Genomic DNA, 22,381 nt, shown 5'->3' with positions numbered 1-22,381 from the left:
AACCTCTCTTCTCTTCTGTACGCAAGTGCCTCCGCGGCAATTAATGGCATCCACCTTGTCGAAGAGGAGGATGGCGGTGAGGCGACCTAGTCGGAGGTTTGGGGTTAAAGGCACCCACCTTGCCGGACAGGAGGATGGCAGCGAGGCGACCTGGTCAGAGGTTTGGGGCACGCCGCCGCCGGCGTGATGGCGGGGGCAGGCAGTGCCGCTCCTCCCTCACCACCATCCAACATGATCATAGCAAACAACTTGTTTTGCACAGAAATAACAGTCATGTTGCAGAACTTTCTCCTAATACCATCATGTGAAAACAAAGAAAATAAAATCTGCAACAACAGTTGAGGTGCAAAGTTTTTCTGCAACAATACCTTTGTTGCAAAAAAAAGTGAAGGCAGGAAAAAAATTCGGCGACACAATCTATGTTGTAAAAATATATTCACACAACTATGCTACAAAAATATCCGCCACACAATCTCTGTTACCAGTGTTTCCGCAACAAGATCATTGTTGCAAAAAAGTGGACGTTCAACAGACTGCTCACGAGGCGGCGGATCTTCTAAAATGCCGGCCAACGCGTAGAGTAGAGTAACGGTTTTTGGTGATGTAAAAATGAACTTTTGTGCAAATAGTTTGGTGCACCTATCATCTAATGGAGAATGCTCTTACTCGCTTCCATTTATTACCGTCGCTGCCATCCATTGCCACGCTTCAGGGAGTTCCCCAGAGTCATGTCTTTACATATTGCCTTTAACATCTACAATGCCAATGCTGTTAACGATGTTAATAGTTTTCGCTAACACACTTCTATAACATTGAGTGTGCATCAACAAAATTAAGCACACCAATTTGCTGTAAATATCATGGCAAAGCCACAACCAAAACATGAAATGCAACTCAATACCATATAGTAAATATAGAGCAGCAGATACCGCTTGCATGCTCAAGCACAAGGAGATAACTTCAGTTCACACAAACAAGGTTCCCGAGATACAAATCTCAAAACTGTAAACAACCAAAGACTAGTTTGGTAGATGCTTTGCGAAACCTGCACTCAACCACTCATGACACATCTTAGGCCTCGTAGATCCAGTTGTGCTGGCTGCTCCTCCACTCGGCAATGCCCTCAGGGAACCACAGGGCGATCTCCTTCCTGGCACTCTCAACTGAGTCGCTTCCATGGATGACGTTCCTGGATGATGCAGATAAAAATTTTAGAATGCAACCAGATAGCACAATACATAGTGATACGAAGGGAGACACTAGTGTTAAACAGGCCATCAATACACAGCAGGTTCAAGTGCACTCATGGCCTACAACATTGTACTCCCTCCGTTCATTTTTATAAGACCTTGAAGACATTTCAGACAATGTGCAAAACAACCTATTTTGTGTTGTCTGAAACGACTTACAAAAGTGAACGGAGGGAGTAATATTTTTCTGATATCAAAAGAGAAGATTAAGAACAAAGAAAATCAACATGGCTCAGACATCCAAGGAAGGAATTGGCAGCATTAGCTCTCAAGCCTGGCAGGGCGAAAGCTCTTAGGCGGCAACTGCGAATGTTTTGAGAAACAAGCCTTAGTTCTATCATCATCACCATTTGAATTCCCCAAATTTCAAAAACAACTACAAGAAATATATTTTATGGCTATGCAGTCAAGAAGTGTAATCACAAAAAAACGGCTCTGTGCACCGACTGAATCACAGCCACAGGTTCCTATCAAATGTGAGAAGTCCAAGAACTCTCTCTCGGCACAATGTAGCATCTCCAGTCAAGGCTTGTCGCTAATGGAGACGTGGCATCGGGCCCAAGCAAAATCAAGAAAATATTGACAATATAATCTAGTTAAGAGAAAGAAGACTAGAAAGCATTGCAGAAATCCCTCAGAGACCCGTTTAAAATCAAGCACACAGCTGAATCAAGCCGGTGCAAATGGGTAATTCCATCCCAGACAAAACCACAAAGGTTATGATATGAGGATGGACACTTACAGCAGCAGAGAAACAGCTGCTGTTTACAGTGTCATACGGCACTTCCTATGGTCTAGAGCTCTTCAACAAGACAAGATGCATTATATAAAGACATAAAAGCAAAAACCATCTCACAATATGTAACCGGGAGGACCAAGTGGAATAAAGCAATGCTCAGTGGAAAGAGAAGTCGTTTTTGGTTTGAAGGCTCACAGTGACGGATGCCACTACTGCCAAAAACCTATATGAATCATCATCGCATCGCAGAAAAAATGAATGAAAACCAAGACAAAATCAATGAAATAGATTACAGAAAGGCTTCAGTGTGTGTAACAACATGAATCGATCAATGACAGACAAATCTGCCTCACCGAAATCCGCTAAGATCCTTTCGGACCTGAATCATCACAAGCCAATCCTCTACTCCAAATCATACATGAATGACTGAAGTGCACACATACAAAAACCATGAGCCATAAGTTCTGTCCTACAATGAAACGACTAGAGTCTGAATAAATCAACAAATAACGCAAACAAGATTTTATGAACTGAACAATTCATGTAAAAAGCACAAGGTGTTTCCTCTTTTAGACGATTTAGACTTAGTTGCCTTAGTTTCCACTAAGCCTCAACAGGCTAAATAACTCAGACGACATCAAATATTTGATTTGACTGAGCCGAATAAGTAGTCTGCAACACAATCTTATCTTCTAATTAACTACATGAGCATAGTATCTACACTACACATTCAAGTATGCGGATTTTTGAAATGAATATTAAAGGCACGGTAACACGCAATCAGGATAAGCTATACACTATTCAACTTAATAACTACTTTCTCACTGACAACTTCAGGGTAAAATCTCACCTGCCGATGTCGACGGCGAAGTCACCACGGATGGTGCCGGGCTCAGAGGCCAGGGGGTTGGTGGCGCCAATGATCTTGCGTCCAGTGGAGACGACGCTCTTGCCCTCCCAGACCATAGCGACGACCGGGCCGGAGACGATGTACTCCACGAGCCCAGCGAAGAAGGGCTTGGAGGACAGATCGGCGTAGTGCTGCTCGGCGAACGACTTCTCCACGTTCTGGAGCTTCAAACCTGCATAGCCAGCTCGCAGATCAGCAAGCAAATCTTCACCAGAACCGTAATTCAAGCACAGACGTGAGAGTTGTACTGGTTACCTTTGAGGTAGAAGCCCTTCTTCTCGAAGCGGCTGATGACCTCGCCGATCTGATTAAAGCAGAAACAAAAACAGGAGCACGCAGATGTCAGCACGAGCTAGCAGCGGAGCAAACGAGCCGACGGGAGAGAAGATTAGAGGAGGGGGCGCTTACGAGGCCCCTCTGGACGCCGTCGGGCTTGATCATGATGAAGGTCTGCTCCGCCATTGTTTTGCTTCTGTGCTAAGCTTGAGATTTCTGATTGGGTTTGGACTGCGAGGGAGGGTGAGGGAAACCCTAGCGAGGGGCTCGAGCGAATATATAGCGGCCGGCCCGGCCGCCGCGCACGTGTCTCTCGGTGGTGTCGTACCGTGCTACGGGCCTGGGCCTTATTCAGTGCTGCTGCCGCGACCAAGCAAGAAACAAAGGCTTTGTGGGCTGAATAGGACCAGCTCTCTATCAATCAAAACCCCTAAATGAGAGAAGATTGTCTCAAAAAAAAATGAAAGAAGAACGTACCCTCAAAAAAAAATGAAAGAAGAACTTCTTCTCAAAAATAATGAAATGAGAATTGTCCCTCGAAAAGAAAAATGAAAGAAAGACTTCCACTCGGAGAAATAATTTCGGTTATTCCCTGAAACAATTTGCGCTAAATCCCTGAAATATATATGCTACAAGATTAACATCAGTTATTCATCGGTCAACTTTGAGTCATAACTCAAAAACATTTGGAACTAATGTTTCAATGGCTTTGACGCATGGGTTATAAGATACCGGGTGATATATCAGAGCATACGTAGTTGTCAGAGAAATATATCTGATTTTTTTAGCATTCTTGTTTAGAACATGTATAATTTTATTACTGAAAATAGTATGGTGTCAATGCTTGAGCATAAAAAATGTATGGTTCCATTTTTATTTACTAGATAATTCATAAATAGGTACAGCGTCTTTACTGTAAGACAAAAATTGCATTATATGTGTTATTTAGAAAATGTTGTTATTGATTTATATGACTAGATAATACCCCGTGCGTTGCTGCGAGACATTTGTATGGGATAACATTAGCCTGTTAATTTGTAGTTCATTCTTTTTCTAAGCATGGTAGCATGGAACATGATAAATGAATAATCAATAAATATAATTATTAAAGCGGACTGTAAGCATGTTACTTTGGAATAAACTTCTTTTAAACCTGCATTTTTTTATTAAATTGCAAAAATAGAATAAATATAATTATACAACATTAAATCTTGTAGTTTTCTTAGTGTGTGGCAAACATATGGAACTACATCCGTAATCTGCCTAATAAAGAGCAATTAATCTTCATATCAATATATCATCGGAGATAAATACATATACAAATAGTATTGGACATATGAAGGTCAGGTCTACATGTCACCTCGCTTCAAGCTTTGTGTCAAGTTTCTGCTGGCCTACGACCTGATCGAGGGAGGGAGAGATCTGTTCCGGTTCGATTTTGTTCTGGTCCACTTGTGTTCGGTCGGTTCCGTAACATAATGCAAAAGAAAAGTACCAGAATGCAAAACGGGGTATACACAAGCAAGAGTTGCTGATGTGGCATAATTGCTGAGGTGAATAGGTTGCATGTCAAGAGAAAGGACAGTGGGGATGAATTATTTAGGTATTATGTAGACATGATGAATTTGTAATACATATGCTATATATATATATATATATATATATATATATATATATATATATATATATATATATATATATATATATATATATACACACTATTAGAGCATCTCCAATAGGTGATGTAAAATAGTTTGTAAACACTTTTACACCGCCTGGAGGCAAAAACAAGTCTCCAACAGCTGCCCGTGATGTAAATTTTGGCCACTTTTTTACATCACGATTTATATTTTACCTCTCGTGATGTAAATATACATCACTTGGAGTGTGATGTAAAACGCATGCAGCCCCGCACACGTGTAACTGCCAATTTGTTAACTTCCAGGTCCTTCACCATGCATGCGCGTCGCCTGCGATCGGGCGCCAGCCGGTGATCCGCCGCCATGTCAACACCGTCCGCCATCTCTGTCACTGTCGTGACTGTCCCTCGCCCCATTCTCGCCGTAGGCACGACCCCTCCCGTTCTACCCGCCGCCTCCACCGGACGTGGAAGAGGAGGTGGATTTGCACCTACACGGCGCAGTCGCGCGGGGCAAGAAGAAGGTCGCCGTGCCGTAAGGACGAGGTGGCGCCGCCGCCAAGGCTACACATCGCCGCCTCCCGCCGCGGCCGCCACCTCTGTCGATCGTGGAAGAGGAGTCGTCAATACCAAGATCAACAAAGAAGAAGTTTGAGTGGCTAAAATACATCATCTACTAGGGACCTCGTGCCCTAAAATTCATCATCTACCCAAAAACTAATATATCAGCCTAAATTCAGAAACTTGTGTTTCAAACAAGCACACAATCACAATCGCAGCAACACAAATGCGCCACGTGGTGGAGACGGTCACAAAGGAAAAAGAAGGAAAAGAAAACTTCTCGGGGATCCCTATGCTAGATTAGGGCATGTACAATGGTGTTATCTTAGGAGTGCCACGTAGGGAGAGTATCCTGTGATACGGGAGCATATGTGCTCCCATGATACGGACTTCTGGGCCCTTGGATCTCAGATCCAACGGCAAACAGGGAGCTGCTGTAGCTGCTGTACTTGTGCGCATTTTTTAGATTTTATGAGGGCTTTTTTGCAAAAATGTTCATCATTTCACAGGAGCTCTTGGATCTAAGATCCAACGGCTGAGCTCGCACGGGAGCACCTGATATTTTCCCGTGCCATGTAGGATAGATGATGAGGTGGAGGAGAGAGAACTCATAAGAAAAGGCTTGTCTTCTTTTATTTAAGAGAAGGCAAGAGGTGATCTTTTAACACAATATGTCTCATCATATTTTTAGAAATTGCTAGTTATTCAAGAAAAGGCTAAGAGAGGATCCATTGTAGACAATTTTTTTTGTCATCTCTAAATCACATGCAAGACTTAAGATAAGACTATCTTATCAATCATTATACACGCCCTTAGATAATTTTAGAGAGATAATAGTTGTTTACACCTACTCCCTCCGTCCGGAATTACTTCTCGTGGGAGTGGATGTATCTAGACATATTTTAGTTCTAGTTACATCCATTTCTATCTATTTTTGCGACAAGTAATTCCGGACGGAGGGAGTACATTGCAGGACTGGCGGTGCGAACAGAGCCGTTCACCCGTCGCTGCGGTCAAGATGAATGCAAGCTCGCATCCAGTGTTCAGATCGATGCAGTGACAAAATGTATATTGTCACAGTAAATCCGAGTGCCAATTTTGATTATGTATTTCATTCTTTTCTGGCTTTCTGCTAAGTGTATATATGATCAAAGATTAGTCCAATATAGATACACTAAGGAAATGGATGCATCCACATCGGGTCTACGTAATCCTCATTCATCGTCCAGTTGTTGTAGGAGTATTAGCCGATTCGATTCGAAACTTCAGCCAAAAATACGAGTACCAGTAGTATGATTGATCTATATCAAGAAGCAGTCAAGATCGTTAGACAGTTTTGACCAAGACTCTGAATCGTCTGATCGATCAGCCAGCCGCCTAGCTCGCACCGCCCGTCACTTTGGTGATCGAGGCGCGACCGCCGTGGACCGCCGCGTGGGGCCTGCCTCCGTATCGCCGTCCTCCCTCTTCTCCACGACCGCCGCCTCCTCATCCGCCTCCTCCTCCTCGCCGTTCTCCGTGGAGGGCCCCTCGAGGTCATCGCGGACGCGGAACGAGGCGTGGAGCACGATGACCGGAACGCCCACCGCCAGCGCGGCCATGAGGTTGGCCACGGCGCCGGCCGCGGCGATGTCGGCGAGCACGAGCGCGACGAACGCCGCGGCGACGAGCCGGCGGAGCAGCACCAATCTCGGGAACGGCGCGAGGAGGCCGAGGCAGACGAGGAGGACCTTGGAGGCGGCCATGAGGAAGAGCACCGACGCCCGGTGGCCCGCCGCGGCCAGCGACGCCAGGAGGAGCGCCCACTGCAGCGCGGCGTAGTGGTACCGGAACGTGCGCGCGTTGCGGACCCCGCGCACCGCCGCGGCCTCCGCGTCCGCCGCCGCGCCGAACGCCGACGGCCGCGGCGCGAACCGCGCCAGCGCGCGCCGCGCCCCCCTGGCGGCCGCGCACGCCCTGTCGACCGCCCGCCGGACCGCGCCCGCGCTCGCGGCGCCGGCAGTCATCGCTGGCCTTGACGGCGGCTGCTTGCTGGGCGGTGGTGCCTGCCGAGATTCGCCGCTCCGGTTGCTGGGTTTGGACTCAAGGGAGCCGGATGGCACGGGACGGGGGGCGGAGCGAGTCAAAGACGCGGGTTTTAACAAACGGCGCGCCCGGGGTTAAAGGCGGGGCCTCGCCCTCGCCGTGACGGCGAAAAACCGGGACTTTTCCACTCGTTTCCGCGTCGGTTTTGTTGCGGCAGCGACCTGGTCGGTGCGCCATGGTTGGTTCTTCCCCGAACGTTTGGCCGCGGGGCACCAACACGATCCTCCCCTACTTGCCTACTTTTCTATTTGGCAATATTGCAATGCTTTTTTCTGAACGGAACGAGTACGAATACACGACGACTCAGCTTCTTCTGTTTCTGTTTTTAGAACACGAAGAAGATTTGCGCATCTCCTATTTACAGAAGGAAATTATTTCTTTCGTAAGCTATTAATTGAATTATTAAGAATTTTATTACATGCATTTCTTGCGTTGACTGAAGCATAAGACTAGCCACAATGGGTAGTAACATACACTAGTAACATACACATGTCCCTAGACTATGTTACTACCTTCACAGTGGGTAGTAACATAAGTGTGGTAACATGCAAAGCTTCATTTATTAGGTTATATACTCATATTCCATTGGGACATATGATGTTATAGTAACTAGCTAAGTTACCATAACCATCTCTCTCCTCATTAACTCACTGCCACATAAGCAAATTTGTTGAGTTGGACTCGATGTTACTGCTGAAGTTACTCCCACTATGGCTAGTCTAAACTAGTCGCTGCAGAAAGCTCCCTTTCTTTTGCACGAGGCTCAAAGAAGCATCTCACCAGGTGCAGTCTTGTCGGCCTCGACGGAGAGAGGCGGCCCTTGCCACGATTGAGCTTTTGGCTACAACAAACATGAATTGGGGATTATTATTCATTAGAGGAAAATCGTTTTGGGAGGATGGAAGTGCTTCATTCAACCAACGATTGTGTTTTTTTTTTTGAACTGGCCAGCAAAGCCTGGTGTTTCATTGATTAAGCAGGGAGCAGATGACAAAGTGGCAAAGGCGACGATCCAGGGATCAAGGAGTAAAGAAAAACTACCGAAAAGGGCACAAAGGCGGGGGTGCCTGAGGCCCCTAGAGCTAAAACCCTAAAATCTCACGGCGGATCCCCGAAGGGGCTCTGGATGTGCTTGAAACCTCCCTGTTGCCAAAGACAGAGTTCTCTCCTGATGGCCTTGATGACATCTTGCGCAGTCACCTCTTGTTTCCTGAAAACGCGGCTGTTGCGCTCCTGCCAAACTTTCCAAAGCACGAGCATTATTAGAGACTTGATCCCTTTTGCATGCGCTGGCTACGTCGCTTGCTACCATGGCCTCCATAATTTCCAGTGAGCTGTTGTCGATGTATTCGCACGCGATGCTGAGCCCCTGGCAGCGCTGCCAGGAGGATAAACTTGCCCAGACAGTCTTCGCAAAGGGGCAGCTCCAGAACAGGTGCCCCGCCGTCTCTAGGTTTCTCAAACACAGCTGGCAGAAATAGCAGTTTGGCCAGCCCCTGCATTGGAGACGATCATTGCACCACAGCCGGTTTTGGTGGAGGAGCCACGCAAACATCTTTAGCTTGGCCGGAGCCCAGGCTTTCCAGATCATGGCCTGATATGCTCCCGACGTCGAACCCAAAAACTGGATGGCATAGGCCGAGCGGGAGCTGTACTGGCCTGACCCCTCCGAGCTCCAGCGTATTTGGTCCTGCTCTTCTACCTGAAGGTTGAGCTGCCGACGCTGAATGAATCGATACAGGGAGATAACCTCGCTGATAAGCTCGATGCTGTTGCCATGCGCTAGGTCCAAAATCCAGCGGTCGCCGCTGATGGCTTGCACCACAGTTCTGCCCTTGCGCCTGGAGTGCTTGAAGAGAGATGGGAAGCAGAACTTCAGCGGCACTGCCCCGAGCCATGAGCAGTGCCAGAAGCTCGCTGTTTTTCCGTTGCCTACAGAGACAGCCATCGCTGCGTTGAACAGAGCATGATCGAAGGCGTCGCATGGTGGCTCCGTACCCACCCAAGGCCGAGTGGGGTTTTTTCAACTGTGTCATAGCCATCTCAGCCGAAGCGCGCGACTGAACTTGGTTAAGTTCAGGACACCGAGTCCGCCGTGCTCAACCGGGGAACAGACCCGTTCCCAGCTGACCTTGCAACTGCCGCCCGTGAGTTCTTGATCCTTTCCCCAGAGAAAACGCTGACTGCATTTGTCGATTTCCTTCAGCAACTTCTTTAGGACTCGTAGCAATGTGAGAGCAAAGGTGGGCAGGGCCAAGAGGACGCAGCGGACCAGAGCGTGCCTGCCCGCCATGGATAGCATCCGTCCCTTCCACCCCGCAAGCCGGGCACGGATACGATCAAGGATGAACTGCAGGTGAACTAGTGGGAGTCGTCCCGCTGTAACTGGAAGACCTAGATACCTAATTGGAAAGTGGGCGATCGGGCCGCGAAACGCCTGGAGAACATACTACAGGTTGATGTTGTTGCAGTGGATTGGCGTGGCCGTGGACTTGGCAAGGTTGATCCGGAGGCCCGAGACGTCGCCAAAACTTTGCAGGATATGCATCAGGTGATTGATCTCCTTCTTGTCGGGGTTTGAGAAGATGATCACATCGTCGGCGTACAGGCTCACCCTGAGCTTTACCTCTCTGCCAAGGACTCGCATGATCTCCAGGGCTTCCTCGGCAGCTTGAAGCAGCCGGTGGATGGGGTCGATCGCGATTATGAATAGGAGGGGGGACAGTGTGTCTCCCTGCCTCAGGCCCCGTCGATGAAGGATGCGCGCGCCTGGTGAACCGTTGAGGAGGATGGCCGACGATGAGGTGGTGAGATCCAATCCCGCCAGCGTGCACTAAACCCTAGTCTTGTGAGCAGCTCTAGTAGATACTCCCAGGAGACATTGTCAAAGGCCCTCGAGATGTCAAGTTTCAAGAGGACTGCAAGTGTTTTTCTGCGGTGTAGGCTCTTGACACAGTTCTGGACGTATACAAAGCTGTCGTGCAGGCACCTGGTCTTCAGGAAAGCCGTCTGAGCGGGTGAGATGATAGACTGCACCACAGAGGCCAGTCGGAGCGAGAGAACTTTGGAGATCAACTTGGCAATTGAATGGATCAGGCTAATTGGCCCGTAGTCAGCGATGCAGCTTGCTCCGTCTTTTTTGGGGATGAGCGCGATGATCGCAGTGTTCAGAGCCCCAAAGTTTTGCCTGGCCAGGTGGTAGAACTGCTGAAACGCGTTCATGATGTCTTCTTTGATGATGCTCCAACAGCTACGGAAGAACATCCCGCAGAAGCCGTCAGGCCCAGGCGATTTTTCCACCGGTGAATCCTTGATCGCCGCCCAAACCTCTTCTTCATAGAACGGGTTGTCCAGTCCGCTTGCTTGCAGCGCGGGCATACATAGCTCATCCCAGTTGATCGACGTAGCTCGATGTTGTGTGGATCCTAGAATGCAGTTGAAATCCTCGTGAATTGCCTTTTGCTTCTCTGCATGTGCAGTCACGATGCTGTCTCCCACTTTCAGGGCATTGATGAAGTTCTTGCGTCTTCTTGAGCTGATCTTGGCCATGAAAAACTTGGTAGGAGCATCTCCCGCACGCATCCAGGTGAGCCGGGAGGCCTGCCTTTTCCTGCAGCGTTCGATCGCCGCAAGACCCAGCAGCTTGATCTTCAGGCCCTTCCTGAGCTCCGCTTCGGCTGTCGAGAGCCACCGGCTCTCTTGAGCGACATCCAGGCGCAGAATGACTTCACAGGCGATGTGGAACTAAATCCTCGTGTCCCCGATCAGGCTGTTGCTCCAGATTCTCAGGTCCTTGGCCACCCGACTCATTTTGGTGCATAGTCGGGCGAAGGCGCAGGTGGTAGCCGTCGGGCGTGACCAAGCGGCCATAACCGTGTCGTGGAAGCGTGGTAGCCGCGTCCAGAAGGATTCAAATTTGAATCCTCCCCGTCGACGAGGAGCAGAAGCGTCCGTCAGCAAAAGCGGGTAGTGATCGGAGCACGCAGTTGACACAACCATCAGCACCGCGCGCGGGAACAAGGCTTCCCAGGGCGAGGAGCAGAAGAACTTGTCCATGCTAACTAGTGTAGGATTTTCTCTTTCGCTACTCCACGTGAACCTACGGTTGTTACACTTGATCTGACGAAGGCCTGCCCCGTCGGTCGCTGCTCTAAAACGGCCCATAAGCCTCCTATTTAGATTGTGGTTGTTCTTGTCTCGCGCCTCGTAGATCAAGTTGAAATCTCCATTGATGAGCCAGGGCTCAGCAGCGGGTGGTGCAGTCCTAGCTAATTCGGAGAGGAAATCGTCCTTGCCCGCGTCGTCGGCCGGTCCATACACCGTAGTGAGCCATAAAGAAGAGGGGCTGCAGACGAGGGTGACCTTTGCTGTGATCGCAAATTTCCCAATGGCATGAGTGGCTATGGTGACTACATTCTTGTTCCATAAGATGGCAGCTCCACCGCGTGTGCCGATGGCCGACAGCACAGTGCATCCCTGCATCATGCCTCCACCGATGTCGCGAACGATCTCTGGTGACCAATCATCTAGCTTCGTCTCCTGGAGGCATAGGATCGCAGTTTTATGGGCCGCCGCTACCTCTCGTACTGCTTCCCTTTTCACCGGCGAGTTCAGCATGCGCACATTCCAACTCATGATCGTGGGGGTGGAGCGATCATCAATCATGGGGAAACACGAGGTATCTCCGCGACTACTGAAACTATGATAATCAGAACACTGGTACACCACCCACCACTCCGGGGGGCGCCGTCGACCACCAATAGGCCCCAAACTACGACGGTGCAACTCGAACCACTGCCTACGACTAGCACAACAGAAGGGGATGACTCAAAACACAGGCCGGCCGAACACTAGCCGACGCCGGAAGCAACTACTGGCCCTAACACTATAGAAAGGTGGGCTTGCTAACATGATCACACCGCGGCCTCGTCGGCGACTCCGTCAGGGCCGTTGAGCCCTGCTGCGATGCGGAGTGTGGCCTTGTCCATCTTTGTGAGCTTCGAGATGATGACGATGTCATCATCGGAGAGAGGCTCGTCAAACTTGTGGATGAGAGCTTCTGCCGCCTTCTTCGTCGTCGTCTCCTTGGGGCCGAGGAGCCCGAGACCTTGCACCAACCTTAGCGAGCCGCGTTGCGCCACGGGCACCTTGCAGTTTTGAGCTGCTTGCCACGCGCTCTAACGCGGAGGAGGGAATGATGTCGCCCTGGACTTTGGCGGGGCAGAGTTTCGCTTGGCCGGCGGCGGGCCGAGCAGGGAGGCCTGCTTGTCGGTGAAGATGCGGCGCGTGGCCTCCCGGCTCCCATTGATCTCGATCAGCTGGACTTGCTGCGTCACTGCACCGAGCTGCAGGGCGACCGTGTCCGCACGCGAGGGCGTCTGGCAGCTGAAGTGCTCCGGCGCATGGTACGGCCCCGAGAGCGTGGGGCCGAACACATCCGGCGTCTTGGGCGCAGGCTGGCTCGACTTCGGCTTGTCCCGGTCCTGGAACTTCAGAGGCGTCCCGATGGTGGCGGCGATCTCCTCTTCCAGGTTAGCGGCCGCGGCATCTCTTAGGGGGGGCGCAGCCAGAGCCTTATCCGCAGAGGCGAAGAACTCTGCAACTTCATCTTGAGTGGTGCGGGAGCCAGCCGGTGTCGCAGCAGGGGAGGGGACGTGGATCTGACTGGCCAGTTTGTTCTTGGCTGGGTACGCCTAGGAGGACGAGCGGCCGCTGTGCCGCCCGTGGCCTGCAATCTTCGACGAGCGACGCGGAGGGGGAGAGCGGCTGCGCTGGCGCTCTTTGCTCGTGGCCTCCCCGTGATCATCTTGGGCGGCGTGGCCACGGCCCCGGCCTAACAGCGTGTCCTTCTAGGAGCGCCGACCATCGCCTCCACCCTGGTCGTCGTGGTCGCGGCGAGGGCCGCCGCCAGGGAGGTCGCGACAGCCCGTGTCCACCACAGGTGCGTGCTGCCGGCGGCGGTGGGGATCCATGGGTTGGTCGTCCTCGACGTGCATGACCCAGGTGTCGGGGATGGTGTGGGGGAGGCCGTCGTCATTGTCGGAGTCGGAGGAGGGCAACCCACTTCGCGCAGAGTGCGACGACTTGGGGGAGCGTGGTGACCAGTCCTCGATGCAATCGACGTGGATGAGCAGGTCGTAGTGCTCCGCGCCGGGCGGGAGGGCGACGCGGCGGTCCGGCGGAGAGAAATCTTCCATCTCCTCCACCCTGCCGGCACCTTGGGGTAGCTTCCAGTAGGTGTGTCGGGTAGGGATGAAAGACATGTCCTAGACCCACACCCAGCACGCGAATGTCTTGGTGTGATCGCGATCCAGGGTGAGGCTGTCGAGGCGATTGACAAGCACCTTGTCGCCGAAGACCTCCTGGACGCCCTCTAGCGCCCAGTACTACTGGGGCAGATGCTCGATGACGCAGCGCATGTGGAGGTTGAAGGTGTCGTGGCCCACGTGGTCGTTTTCTCCCCACGGCGCGATGGCGAAGCTCGCGCCGTCGACGCGCAGGACGCCGCGGCGGACCACGTTGTCGTGGTGAGCCGACTGCGTGAAGATGACGAAGAAGTCCTCTGGGTTGTGCGTCGTGACGCTCAGGTGGTGCGGCGGGACGCAGAGCTGTGCCTCCAAAGCACGGCCGACCGCCATCGGCGATGTGGCACAGACGCCGTCAGTGGCGCGCAGCATGATGGCATGTCGGCGCAGGAAGAAAATGCTCTGCTCTATTGCTAGGGAAGACACGCCTACTTTGTGGCTGGCGCGGGGGCGGCGAGCAGGGTCGGCCAGGCTCAGATCAGCCGTTGGCGCCATATCGAGGGGGCGCGGGGGCGGGGGCGGCGGGGTTGGGAAATGGAGATGGCTGTGGACTGGAGCGCGAGCAGAGAGGGGGTCAAGCCTACTAGAAGCTGGTCCACCGCGGCCATTGCGAGGATTTTGGGGACACTCTCGAGCAAGGTGGCCTTGGAGTTTGAAGAGGACGCAGCGAAGGGGGTCTCTACAGTCTTTCCGGCGGTGGCGCTTGCTGAGGCAGCGGAAGCAGCGGCCCTAGAACCTGCTTAAGAAGGCCTCCCGGCCACCCACCGCATTGAAGTCTTGCCGCCGGTCCGAACGTTGGGCTGAGCGCGATGAGCTAGAAGCCGCCGGATCGATGGAGGCCATGCGGTTTTTCCGCGAGGTGACCTCGGTCTAGCCACCGTCCTTGCCGGAAACGGCAAGGCTATCCGCAGGAGGGGGGGCGACGATGATGGACTGCAGGCGTCGAGCAGGGGGCTGGCTAGAGACCGCCGGATCGATGGGAGGTGCAGGCGCAGAGCATTCAACACGCAGCAACTAGCGCGGCATGGAATCCGGATCTGAGGAGGCCGAATGCCCGAGATCCAGGGAGTCCGGCACCAGCGATGGGCATGGCGATGCCAGCACGGGGCTGTCCAGCGGTCCGTAGCCTGCACCGACGAGGGGGAGCGGCGAGCCCATGCTGGGCGGCAGCGTGGAGGTGGCCGCCGCGGCCGGAGCGGCGCACGGTGCGGAGCGGGGGAGCGTGGCTATCCTATCTGCTTCATCTGCACAGTTGTGGAAAGCTCACCCTCTGCACTATCGCGGAGGAGGAATTGTTTGGTCCAGTCCAGCCCTTTAGAGCATCTACACACAGGCGCCTCAAACGGGTTTCATAGGCTCGGGCTGACCAACACCTCTCATATCTAGCTCAAATATAAGACGGATAGTGAGGACGTCCGGGCGCGTCCGCCGCGTCGGACTGGCGGCGGAGTCCCACGGGAAATCTCCCGGAAACCAAGCGGTCTGAAACTCGTCTTCTCCGTCAGACCGATGTCGCCGCGTGATGCCGCTTCGGTGGGCCGCGTGACACGGCTATTTAAGTCGACTACCGGCACTGAAACCCTACCATCCACATTTTCCTCCTCCGTCGTCGTCACTTTCCATCCCCACCCGCCTAGTAGCCACGCCCCCACGCCGCCGGGTGAGGAGCCACCCATTTCTAATGCAGGAGCGCCCGGAGCTCCTCCGGGCAAGGCGCAAAGCCCGGATCGCCGTGGGTCTACCTCCGCATGCAATGGATCCGGAGGAGGAAGAGGAGGAGGATGAGCCGGAGGAGGAGGAGGAGGATGTGGGGGACGCTGGCGATGCGGATTTGCAGGCGGAGCAACAGGTCATCCTCGATTCCCTCCCTCGGAGTACGCTGCAGAGGTCAGAAGCCATCGCTGGCAAGAGATGGAGGGCGCAGAGGAGGCGGAGATGCTCGCCTACATGGATGAGGTCGAGTAGACGGAGGATGAGATGGAGCCCTCCTACGCGCCCGCCGGCGCCCGGCATCAATCATCGTGGACATCCCCGACGACGAAGATTAGTTAGGGTAGTATGTAGTAAGTAAGGGTTTTTTTGCGTGCTTTGTATGGATCTAGGGGTTGAAATATGAGAGACTTAGATTCAAAGTAACTAATTTGAGATGTGACCGATCACTGTCAGTGGACGGACCTGATCGCGTCCGTGGGCGTTTGAATGGCCAAATTTGCAAAGTTCGGCTGTAGCCTGTAAATACTCTTATGTCTTGAAATTTCAGACCGGATGCCACTGAAATGTTCCTCAAGTAAACCTTTTTTCTTATAGATATCTTCACGCATTTCTCACTTTTTTCACAGCATCCGCAGAAACTTCTACGTGCACGTGAATCGTTGAACCCAACAAAAGAGCAAATCTCTCTCTCATCGAAAGAAGAAACAAACAAATCAGTTAGAGGAACACCTTTTTTAGGCAAGTCAGAGAAACAATTTTTTTTAGGCAATCCCACGAAGCTTTATTAAGACGTCACAACGTTTACAGGAACACCTTTTTTTAGACAAGTCAGAGGAACAACTGAGTTTGGAGAACATAAGATAAGAGAAGATTCAGCCCGGAGAGATCAGAGAGGGCAAGGCCCGGGCCGACGAACAGAAGACATGATTTTGAGGCTTTTTGATTTATCTATACTACTATTAAACAAACAAACATTATCTTTCTTAAACGCACCCCGTCTAACGTACACACAATAACACATAATATTTAGAGCCTTACGATCAGACCTATCAATTTAAATCTAACCGTTAATATAATAACTAATCCCACCAAAAGTACGTTTAGCAATTTAGGAGGGCGGACGAAAACTCTGCCATCCGCACCTGCATTCGTTCGCTAGGCGAAACAACCCGTCCGCTCTGAACGAACGAGGGGCTGGGCGGTGGCCAGCCGATGGCTTCGGGTGATGCCAACCGGGACGGCAGCGCATCCTCGGGAGAGGAGGCGGGAGGAGGAGAAGGAGAGGCCTGGCGGCGGGTGAGGAAGTCTCACTGGCGAGCGGGCTCACGCCGCCGCCTGGCGCGTGGTTTGGATCGGGGCACTTCCCCGCGGACGAGGAGCGAGCGGACGAAACACGGTCCCGCACGCCGCACCATGCTGCCTGTTGACGGACGTGAGGGCCACCGCACGGACGCGAGCACCACCAACCCTCCTCTGACGCGTGCGAGAGCAGGCGCCCCGGCCGCCCCCGTCGCGCCATCTCTGATGGATGCGAGAGCAGGCCGCCACTCCTCCGACGAGAAGGCCGTGGCCCCAATCACGGCTACTCCTCTGCTGCCCCGCGTACGCCGCCGCTCTTCTTCTGACGGACGGGAGAGCAGGCCGCCGCCCCCGCCGCTTCCCCTCCGACGGATGCGATAGCAGGCCGCCATCTCCGCCACTCCTCTGCTGTCCCATGTACGCCACCGCCGAACAAACAGCACGGCCGCCTGCGCCGCCGACCGCCGCTTCTCATCGTCTGCAACGACGAATCTGCTGCTAATTAAGGTGATTGGTTCCTTGCTTCTTCTAACTACAACGTGCTGGCTTGCTTTTTCTAAGCGCCGGAATGCCGGATCGATGTTCTTGCTTGCCTTATCTCACTATTGAAGCTTTGTGTGGGATTACCAAGTTGTGAATTATCAGGATTCAGTTCCTGCGGGCACCATTTATTTATTGTGGTGAACACATAGGACAGATACACATCGTGTGTTGCAGAGTTTCAGCGTGCTTCTTCGTTTTGGGATATGGGGAGGATAGAACAGATACATGTATGTAAAGCTTCAGTATGGAATTCTGAAATAGCTAATTTTGCAGTTTGATGTGCTGACAATGGAAATTTCGATTGCCCCTATCTCCTCCGCAATGTGCAGAGATTGCTGTCGCACTCACCAAAGGGAAGATTGCTGAGTACTTCGCCTAAATCCAGTGCAAACGACCACCATGTTCGCCAAGAAGTGGACGAACACCCAGGAGATTAAGATTGATGTAAGTATTGCAACCCCCACATGTGTTTCTTGCCTCGCCTTCTTCTTGAGCAAAGATATGTGTTTCAATTACTTCATGTCTGCTAAAAAAATTAGATCCTATCTAACAATGGGTTGTCTTTTTTCCCTTCGAAATTGATGAGCTGAGCAATAATGCTAATTAAGAAATAGTAGAAGTATATGTGTTTTTCAGTGTATACTAACACGATAAAAGCCTCAGAACCAAGAAGTGTATGCATTTTTTGGTTCCATGCACCATGCCTGAAGCATTAGTGTTCAGCAAATTATAGAAATATATTAGTGCACTTTATATTTCCTCATTGATAATGTTCTGTTGCAAGTAACTTGTCTTCAGGTGCACCTTGTTTTATTTTACCATGGAGTTGTTAAAATTATAATAAACTTCTAATTTGAGTTTATGTCAACAGGGTGGAAAACATTAATGCTATGCCACTATTGTGAAGCAATTGTGCCTCTCTTGCATAGGACAATTCGTTTTGTGTATATGAACGTCTTGGATGCAGTGCAGGTGTGTGTTCAGATCTTCATTTATAATTAATTATCCATCTCACAACTTCATGGCATGTTTGCTTGAAGATGTTTTGCATGTGTTATGTTTATTTCTTGTAGAAGTATTGTCTCCTGGATTTAGCATAATTTATTCGCAAACTCATTGTTTTCATGACTATCCAGAAACCAGATCGAGGCTATATTCAGTTCATGGACTGCTCCAACAACTATTATCTCTGGTGTGCTTCCTGATCTTGTTGCAAGGACAAATTTAGTCTTCTCCTTTGACTACTAATCCTTTTTCTTATATGTAGGCTTTGTATCATGTCCTTTTGATTAAGTCTGCAATTTCATCTTCTTGATTGTTATTTCCTTTTATGTTAATGTGAGCTTTATTTAATTCATCATATACCTAATAAGTTAGCAAGAAACTCATGTATCTCTAAGACTGAAACGAGTATTGTAATAACGGATCATTGTCACAACCCTTTTCTTGGTCTCGGCCTATTAAGAATGAGGCTAATTTCAAAGTTAGCCAGAAACTCATGTATCTCTATAGTTTGTTAAATCTTTGAATTTCCATGAGAGGAAGGAGCACACCTGGTTGAAACATTCTTCTACATTGAATAATATAACCGTAATTCAGATGCAAACCTGTCTGTTTGACCTTGGTTTTGTTGTTGATATGTTACGATTAAATGGACTTGTAATCATGCACATGTATGTACCTAGGTCAGGTATGTGGTATTAAAACCAATATACGATTGCGTAAAATTCCGATGGAGACTCAAAATATATTATATATAATATCATTGTAAAAGGTGTACAAGCTTCTGTATGTTCTACCAAGCCCGGCGGCGGTTCTATCAAGCTTCTGTATGTTTTATCTGTCTGTAAAGGAGTAGCATAACTTTTGCCATGGGTATGCATGTTTGCCGCACACTAAGTTGTAAGGGTGTTGATTCTGAAATTGCGGAAGCACCTCTAGAGCACAGAATGATGGTAAAGCTATATTTTCCCTTTTCATTTTGCAATATAGGAAAAAAAAGGTCGTATTGAAGTTTCACGGGTTACAAGTTCACTCTGATTGAAGTTGGTCTAATATCCTAGACGTGGCTGTTGTATCTGCGGTGCATGTATTAAATGTGCTTAGAGACACCTAATGGTCATACACTCATTCTTGTACATGGAAGTATGTGTAATGTATCTTGGGTTTCATGTGCAAGACGAAGTGTACTCACTACTAAGGATATCTAATTTGTGTCAGCAAATTACAAACTTTGTGGTATTTAAATAAAGAGCTATCTTGTTTGGTGACATGCACTCATGTGTTTATAATGTTTGACCAAGTTTACAATCATTTAATTTGGTTTATGTCATGTGTTTATAATGTTTGACCAAGTTTATAACGTTTACTATATGGACAAATTTGCGTCATGACATAAACCAAATTAAATGATTGTAATTCACTATCTATAATAATGAAAACGTGCGTTGCACGTGCACACTTACTAGTTAGGACCAAATAAAAATTCAACTGCGTTAGCCTAAAAATGCTGCAATCAGCTGGACGCAGCTTTCTGCCGCTTGCTGCAAGGCCCATGTCTTCCTCTCCTACACGGCACCAGCAGTGGGTCGGCCTAGTAATACGTGGCTCGTCATGTTGATGTCACTCAATTTTCTTATTTTATTTTTATATTACTAAATGCATATATTTCAAAAGTTAAAATTTGGTTGAAGAATTTAGAACCACAAATTTGAAAAAACAAATGTAAAGATAGTATGGAAAACCAGATATAAGATGGTATACACAAATTGTTAGCACAGTTGTAGAAAAATACTATTAACTTTCAGAAAAATGTCCGTGGGACTAAAAAAGGTTCCCACATTTAAAAAAATGTATGCTGAAATTTTAAAATATGTGCATACAATGTAAAAACGTTTGTGCAATTTAAAAAATGTTTCGTACCATTAGAAAAATATACATGGAGATTCATGGTCTGCATTTTTAAAAAGTGTTCGTGACATTATTAAAATATTATATACAATATTAAAAAATGTCTGAGTAGATTGGAAAATGTTTATTTCCATATAAAAGGTACTTTGCATTTGAAAAAAATACTCTTGTGATTTCAAAAAATGTCCGTAAAATGTACATACAATGTAAAATTATGGTTGGACAGTTTAAAGAAATATTTATGGCCATTAAAAAAATGCATGAAGTGTATTTTGAAACTGTATTTTTTAAAATATGCATCCGGTAATTGAAAAAGGTTCAATTTGTATCAAAAAATGCTTCACGCGTCCTCTACAAATGTTTGTGTGTGGAGAAAAAAAGCAGACATGTGTTGGAAAAAAAGAAACCAATAAAAACCGACAAAGATACACAAAGAAAAGCAAAAAAAAGGGAAAACCAAGAAAGAAAAAAACCCAAAGTTTAACAAAGAAAAATCAAACCAACAAAACATTCAAAAAAATAAGTAAAAGTGAAAGAAAAACCGAAGAAAACGGGTGGAAAAAACAAAACCAAAGAAAAAACAAAAGAAAACGAAAAGAAGAAAAACGGAGCAGAGTGAACCTACATCGCGCAGCAACAACCTGCACTAATGTGCCGGCCCGCAATTCGTCGTCCGAAGGTGATTCCTATTAGGATTTAGGAGTTGATAGGCATGACATATAGCGCTGGCAAATGCAGCACATCTCTGGGTCGATCCTATTTGAGGGAGCTCCTATTTGGCGACCTGGGCGCCCGACGACGCGGGAAAATCAGTCCCCACCCACGCTCTGTTGGGCCTGCCCATCCGAGGGGAGGGAAGCCCCCTTTTTTATTTCGTTTTATTGTTTTTTCTTTTTTCAAATAATCCATGATGTTTTAAAAGTTCTAAATTTCTAAATATTTGCAATTTTTTTTTAAAAAAGTCAAGAAATCATAAAATGATCGCGAATTCATAAAATGTGCGGCTATGTTCCGCTTGCTGCAAGGCACGTGTCTTCCTCGCCTACACGACGCCAGTGGTGGGTTGGCCTATTAAGACGTGGCTCTTCATGTCGATGACATTCAACTTTATTTTTTTCTTACTAAATTAATATATTTCAAAAGTTAAATTTGGTTGAGTAATTTAGAACCACAAATTCGGAAAAACAAATGTAAAGATAGAATGGAAAAAGTAATGTCAATATAGTATAAAAAATGTTTGCACGGTTGTAGAAAAATATTGATAACTTTCAGAAAAATGTCCATGGCAATAAAAAAAGGTTCCACTATTTCAGAAAATGTATGCTAAAATTTAAAAATATGAGCGTACAATGTAAAAAATGTTTGTGCAATTTAAAAGATGTTTCGAACAATTAGAAAAATATACGTGAAGATTCATGGAAATATACCTGCATTTTAAAACAGTGCTCATGTCATTATTTAAATATTGTACACAATATTTTTTGTTTGGGTAGATTGAAAAATGTTTGGCTATGCACAGGGGGTGAAGCTTGCTATTCATGTGCCAGAGTCATGAGTTGGTCACGAAATTTTATGGGTTCCACCTCTAGCCTACCCCAACTAGTTTGAAACTAAAGGCTTTGCATTAGAAGAAACACTATTGTGATTTCAAAATATGTCCACGAAATTTTATAGAATGTACATACAACGTAAAAAAGGTTGCACAGTTTTGAAAACTGTTTATGGCCATTACAAAAATGTGCAAAGTGTATTTTAAATTGTATTTTTTGATATGCATCATGTAATTGAAAAATGTTTAATTTGTATCAAAACAAATTTCACATGTGCTCTACAAATATTTTTGTGTGGAGAAAAAAGTAGACATGAATTGAAAAAAAAACCCAATAAGAACAAACAAAAATACAAAAAAAAGACAAAATCAAGAAAGAAAGAAAGAAAACCAATGTTTAACAAAGAAAAATCAAACAAAAAAAAGTTGAAAACAAAGAAGTAGAAATGAAAGAATAACGAGAAAAAAAACAGGTGGAAAAAACAAAACCAAAGACGAAACAAAAGAAAACGAAAAGAAGAAAAACGGAGCAGAGGAACCTACATCAAGCAGCGAACAACCCGCAGTAATGTGCTGGCCCGCTAGTCGTCGCCTGAAGGGAT

The 22,381-nt window shown here is 48.3% G+C and overlaps 2 protein-coding genes, 1 long non-coding RNA gene and 5 other non-coding genes across 8 annotated transcripts; 1 reads left to right on the top strand and 7 right to left on the bottom strand.

The window, feature by feature from the left end:
* Nucleotides 1-883: 883 nt before the first annotated feature.
* Nucleotides 884-3,478, bottom strand: LOC123128248 (nucleoside diphosphate kinase 1). Its single transcript, XM_044548212.1, has 4 exons — nt 3,308-3,478; nt 3,155-3,203; nt 2,840-3,071; nt 884-1,189 (listed from the first exon to the last, which is right to left on the bottom strand). Exons 1-4 carry the CDS (start codon nt 3,359-3,361, stop codon nt 1,072-1,074), a joined length of 453 nt encoding a protein of 150 aa, XP_044404147.1. The 5' UTR covers nt 3,362-3,478; the 3' UTR covers nt 884-1,071.
* LOC123150654 (small nucleolar RNA SNORD14) lies at nt 1,479-1,599 on the bottom strand. The gene has a single exon (XR_006475273.1). It is a non-coding gene; the product is annotated as a small nucleolar RNA SNORD14 (small nucleolar RNA).
* Nucleotides 1,662-1,809, bottom strand: LOC123152451 (small nucleolar RNA snoR2/U65). The gene has a single exon (XR_006476205.1). It is a non-coding gene; the product is annotated as a small nucleolar RNA snoR2/U65 (small nucleolar RNA).
* LOC123151681 (small nucleolar RNA Z112) lies at nt 1,880-2,064 on the bottom strand. Its single transcript, XR_006475763.1, has one exon. It is a non-coding gene; the product is annotated as a small nucleolar RNA Z112 (small nucleolar RNA).
* LOC123151787 (small nucleolar RNA Z152/R70/R12) lies at nt 2,141-2,234 on the bottom strand. Its single transcript, XR_006475839.1, has one exon. It is a non-coding gene; the product is annotated as a small nucleolar RNA Z152/R70/R12 (small nucleolar RNA).
* LOC123151751 (small nucleolar RNA R11/Z151) lies at nt 2,287-2,386 on the bottom strand. The gene has a single exon (XR_006475801.1). It is a non-coding gene; the product is annotated as a small nucleolar RNA R11/Z151 (small nucleolar RNA).
* Nucleotides 3,479-6,168: 2,690 nt separating the features above from the next.
* LOC123091988 (uncharacterized) lies at nt 6,169-7,645 on the bottom strand. Its single transcript, XM_044513626.1, has one exon. It carries the CDS (start codon nt 7,379-7,381, stop codon nt 6,770-6,772), a length of 612 nt encoding a protein of 203 aa, XP_044369561.1. The 5' UTR covers nt 7,382-7,645; the 3' UTR covers nt 6,169-6,769.
* A 9,030-nt stretch (nt 7,646-16,675) lies between these two features.
* LOC123091982 (uncharacterized) lies at nt 16,676-18,815 on the top strand. Its single transcript, XR_006443971.1, has 4 exons — nt 16,676-17,547; nt 17,650-17,764; nt 18,192-18,292; nt 18,457-18,815. It is a non-coding gene; the product is annotated as an uncharacterized lncRNA (long non-coding RNA).
* The last annotated feature ends 3,566 nt before the right edge of the window (nt 18,816-22,381 follow it).

Source organism: Triticum aestivum, chromosome 1B (assembly GCF_018294505.1).
Source record: "Triticum aestivum cultivar Chinese Spring chromosome 1B, IWGSC CS RefSeq v2.1, whole genome shotgun sequence".
NCBI classification, from domain to species: domain Eukaryota; kingdom Viridiplantae; phylum Streptophyta; class Magnoliopsida; order Poales; family Poaceae; genus Triticum; species Triticum aestivum.
Note: the sequence above shows the minus strand (reverse complement) of the source record. Positions and strands in the feature narration are given on the sequence as shown.

Bases quoted from the DNA above. Each gene is read 5' to 3' on its own strand.
- LOC123091988 (XM_044513626.1), bottom strand. From the start codon at position 7,381: ATGACTGCCGGCGCCGCGAGCGCGGGCGCGGTCCGGCGGGCGGTCGAC.
- LOC123128248 (XM_044548212.1), bottom strand. From the start codon at position 3,361: ATGGCGGAGCAGACCTTCATCATGATCAAGCCCGACGGCGTCCAGAGG. The intron at 3,204-3,307 runs GTAAGCGCCCCC...TGCTTTAATCAG, and splicing joins ACGGCGTCCAGAGGGGCCTC to ATCGGCGAGGTCATCAGCCG. The intron at 3,072-3,154 runs GTAACCAGTACA...CTGGCTATGCAG, and splicing joins GAAGGGCTTCTACCTCAAAG to GTTTGAAGCTCCAGAACGTG.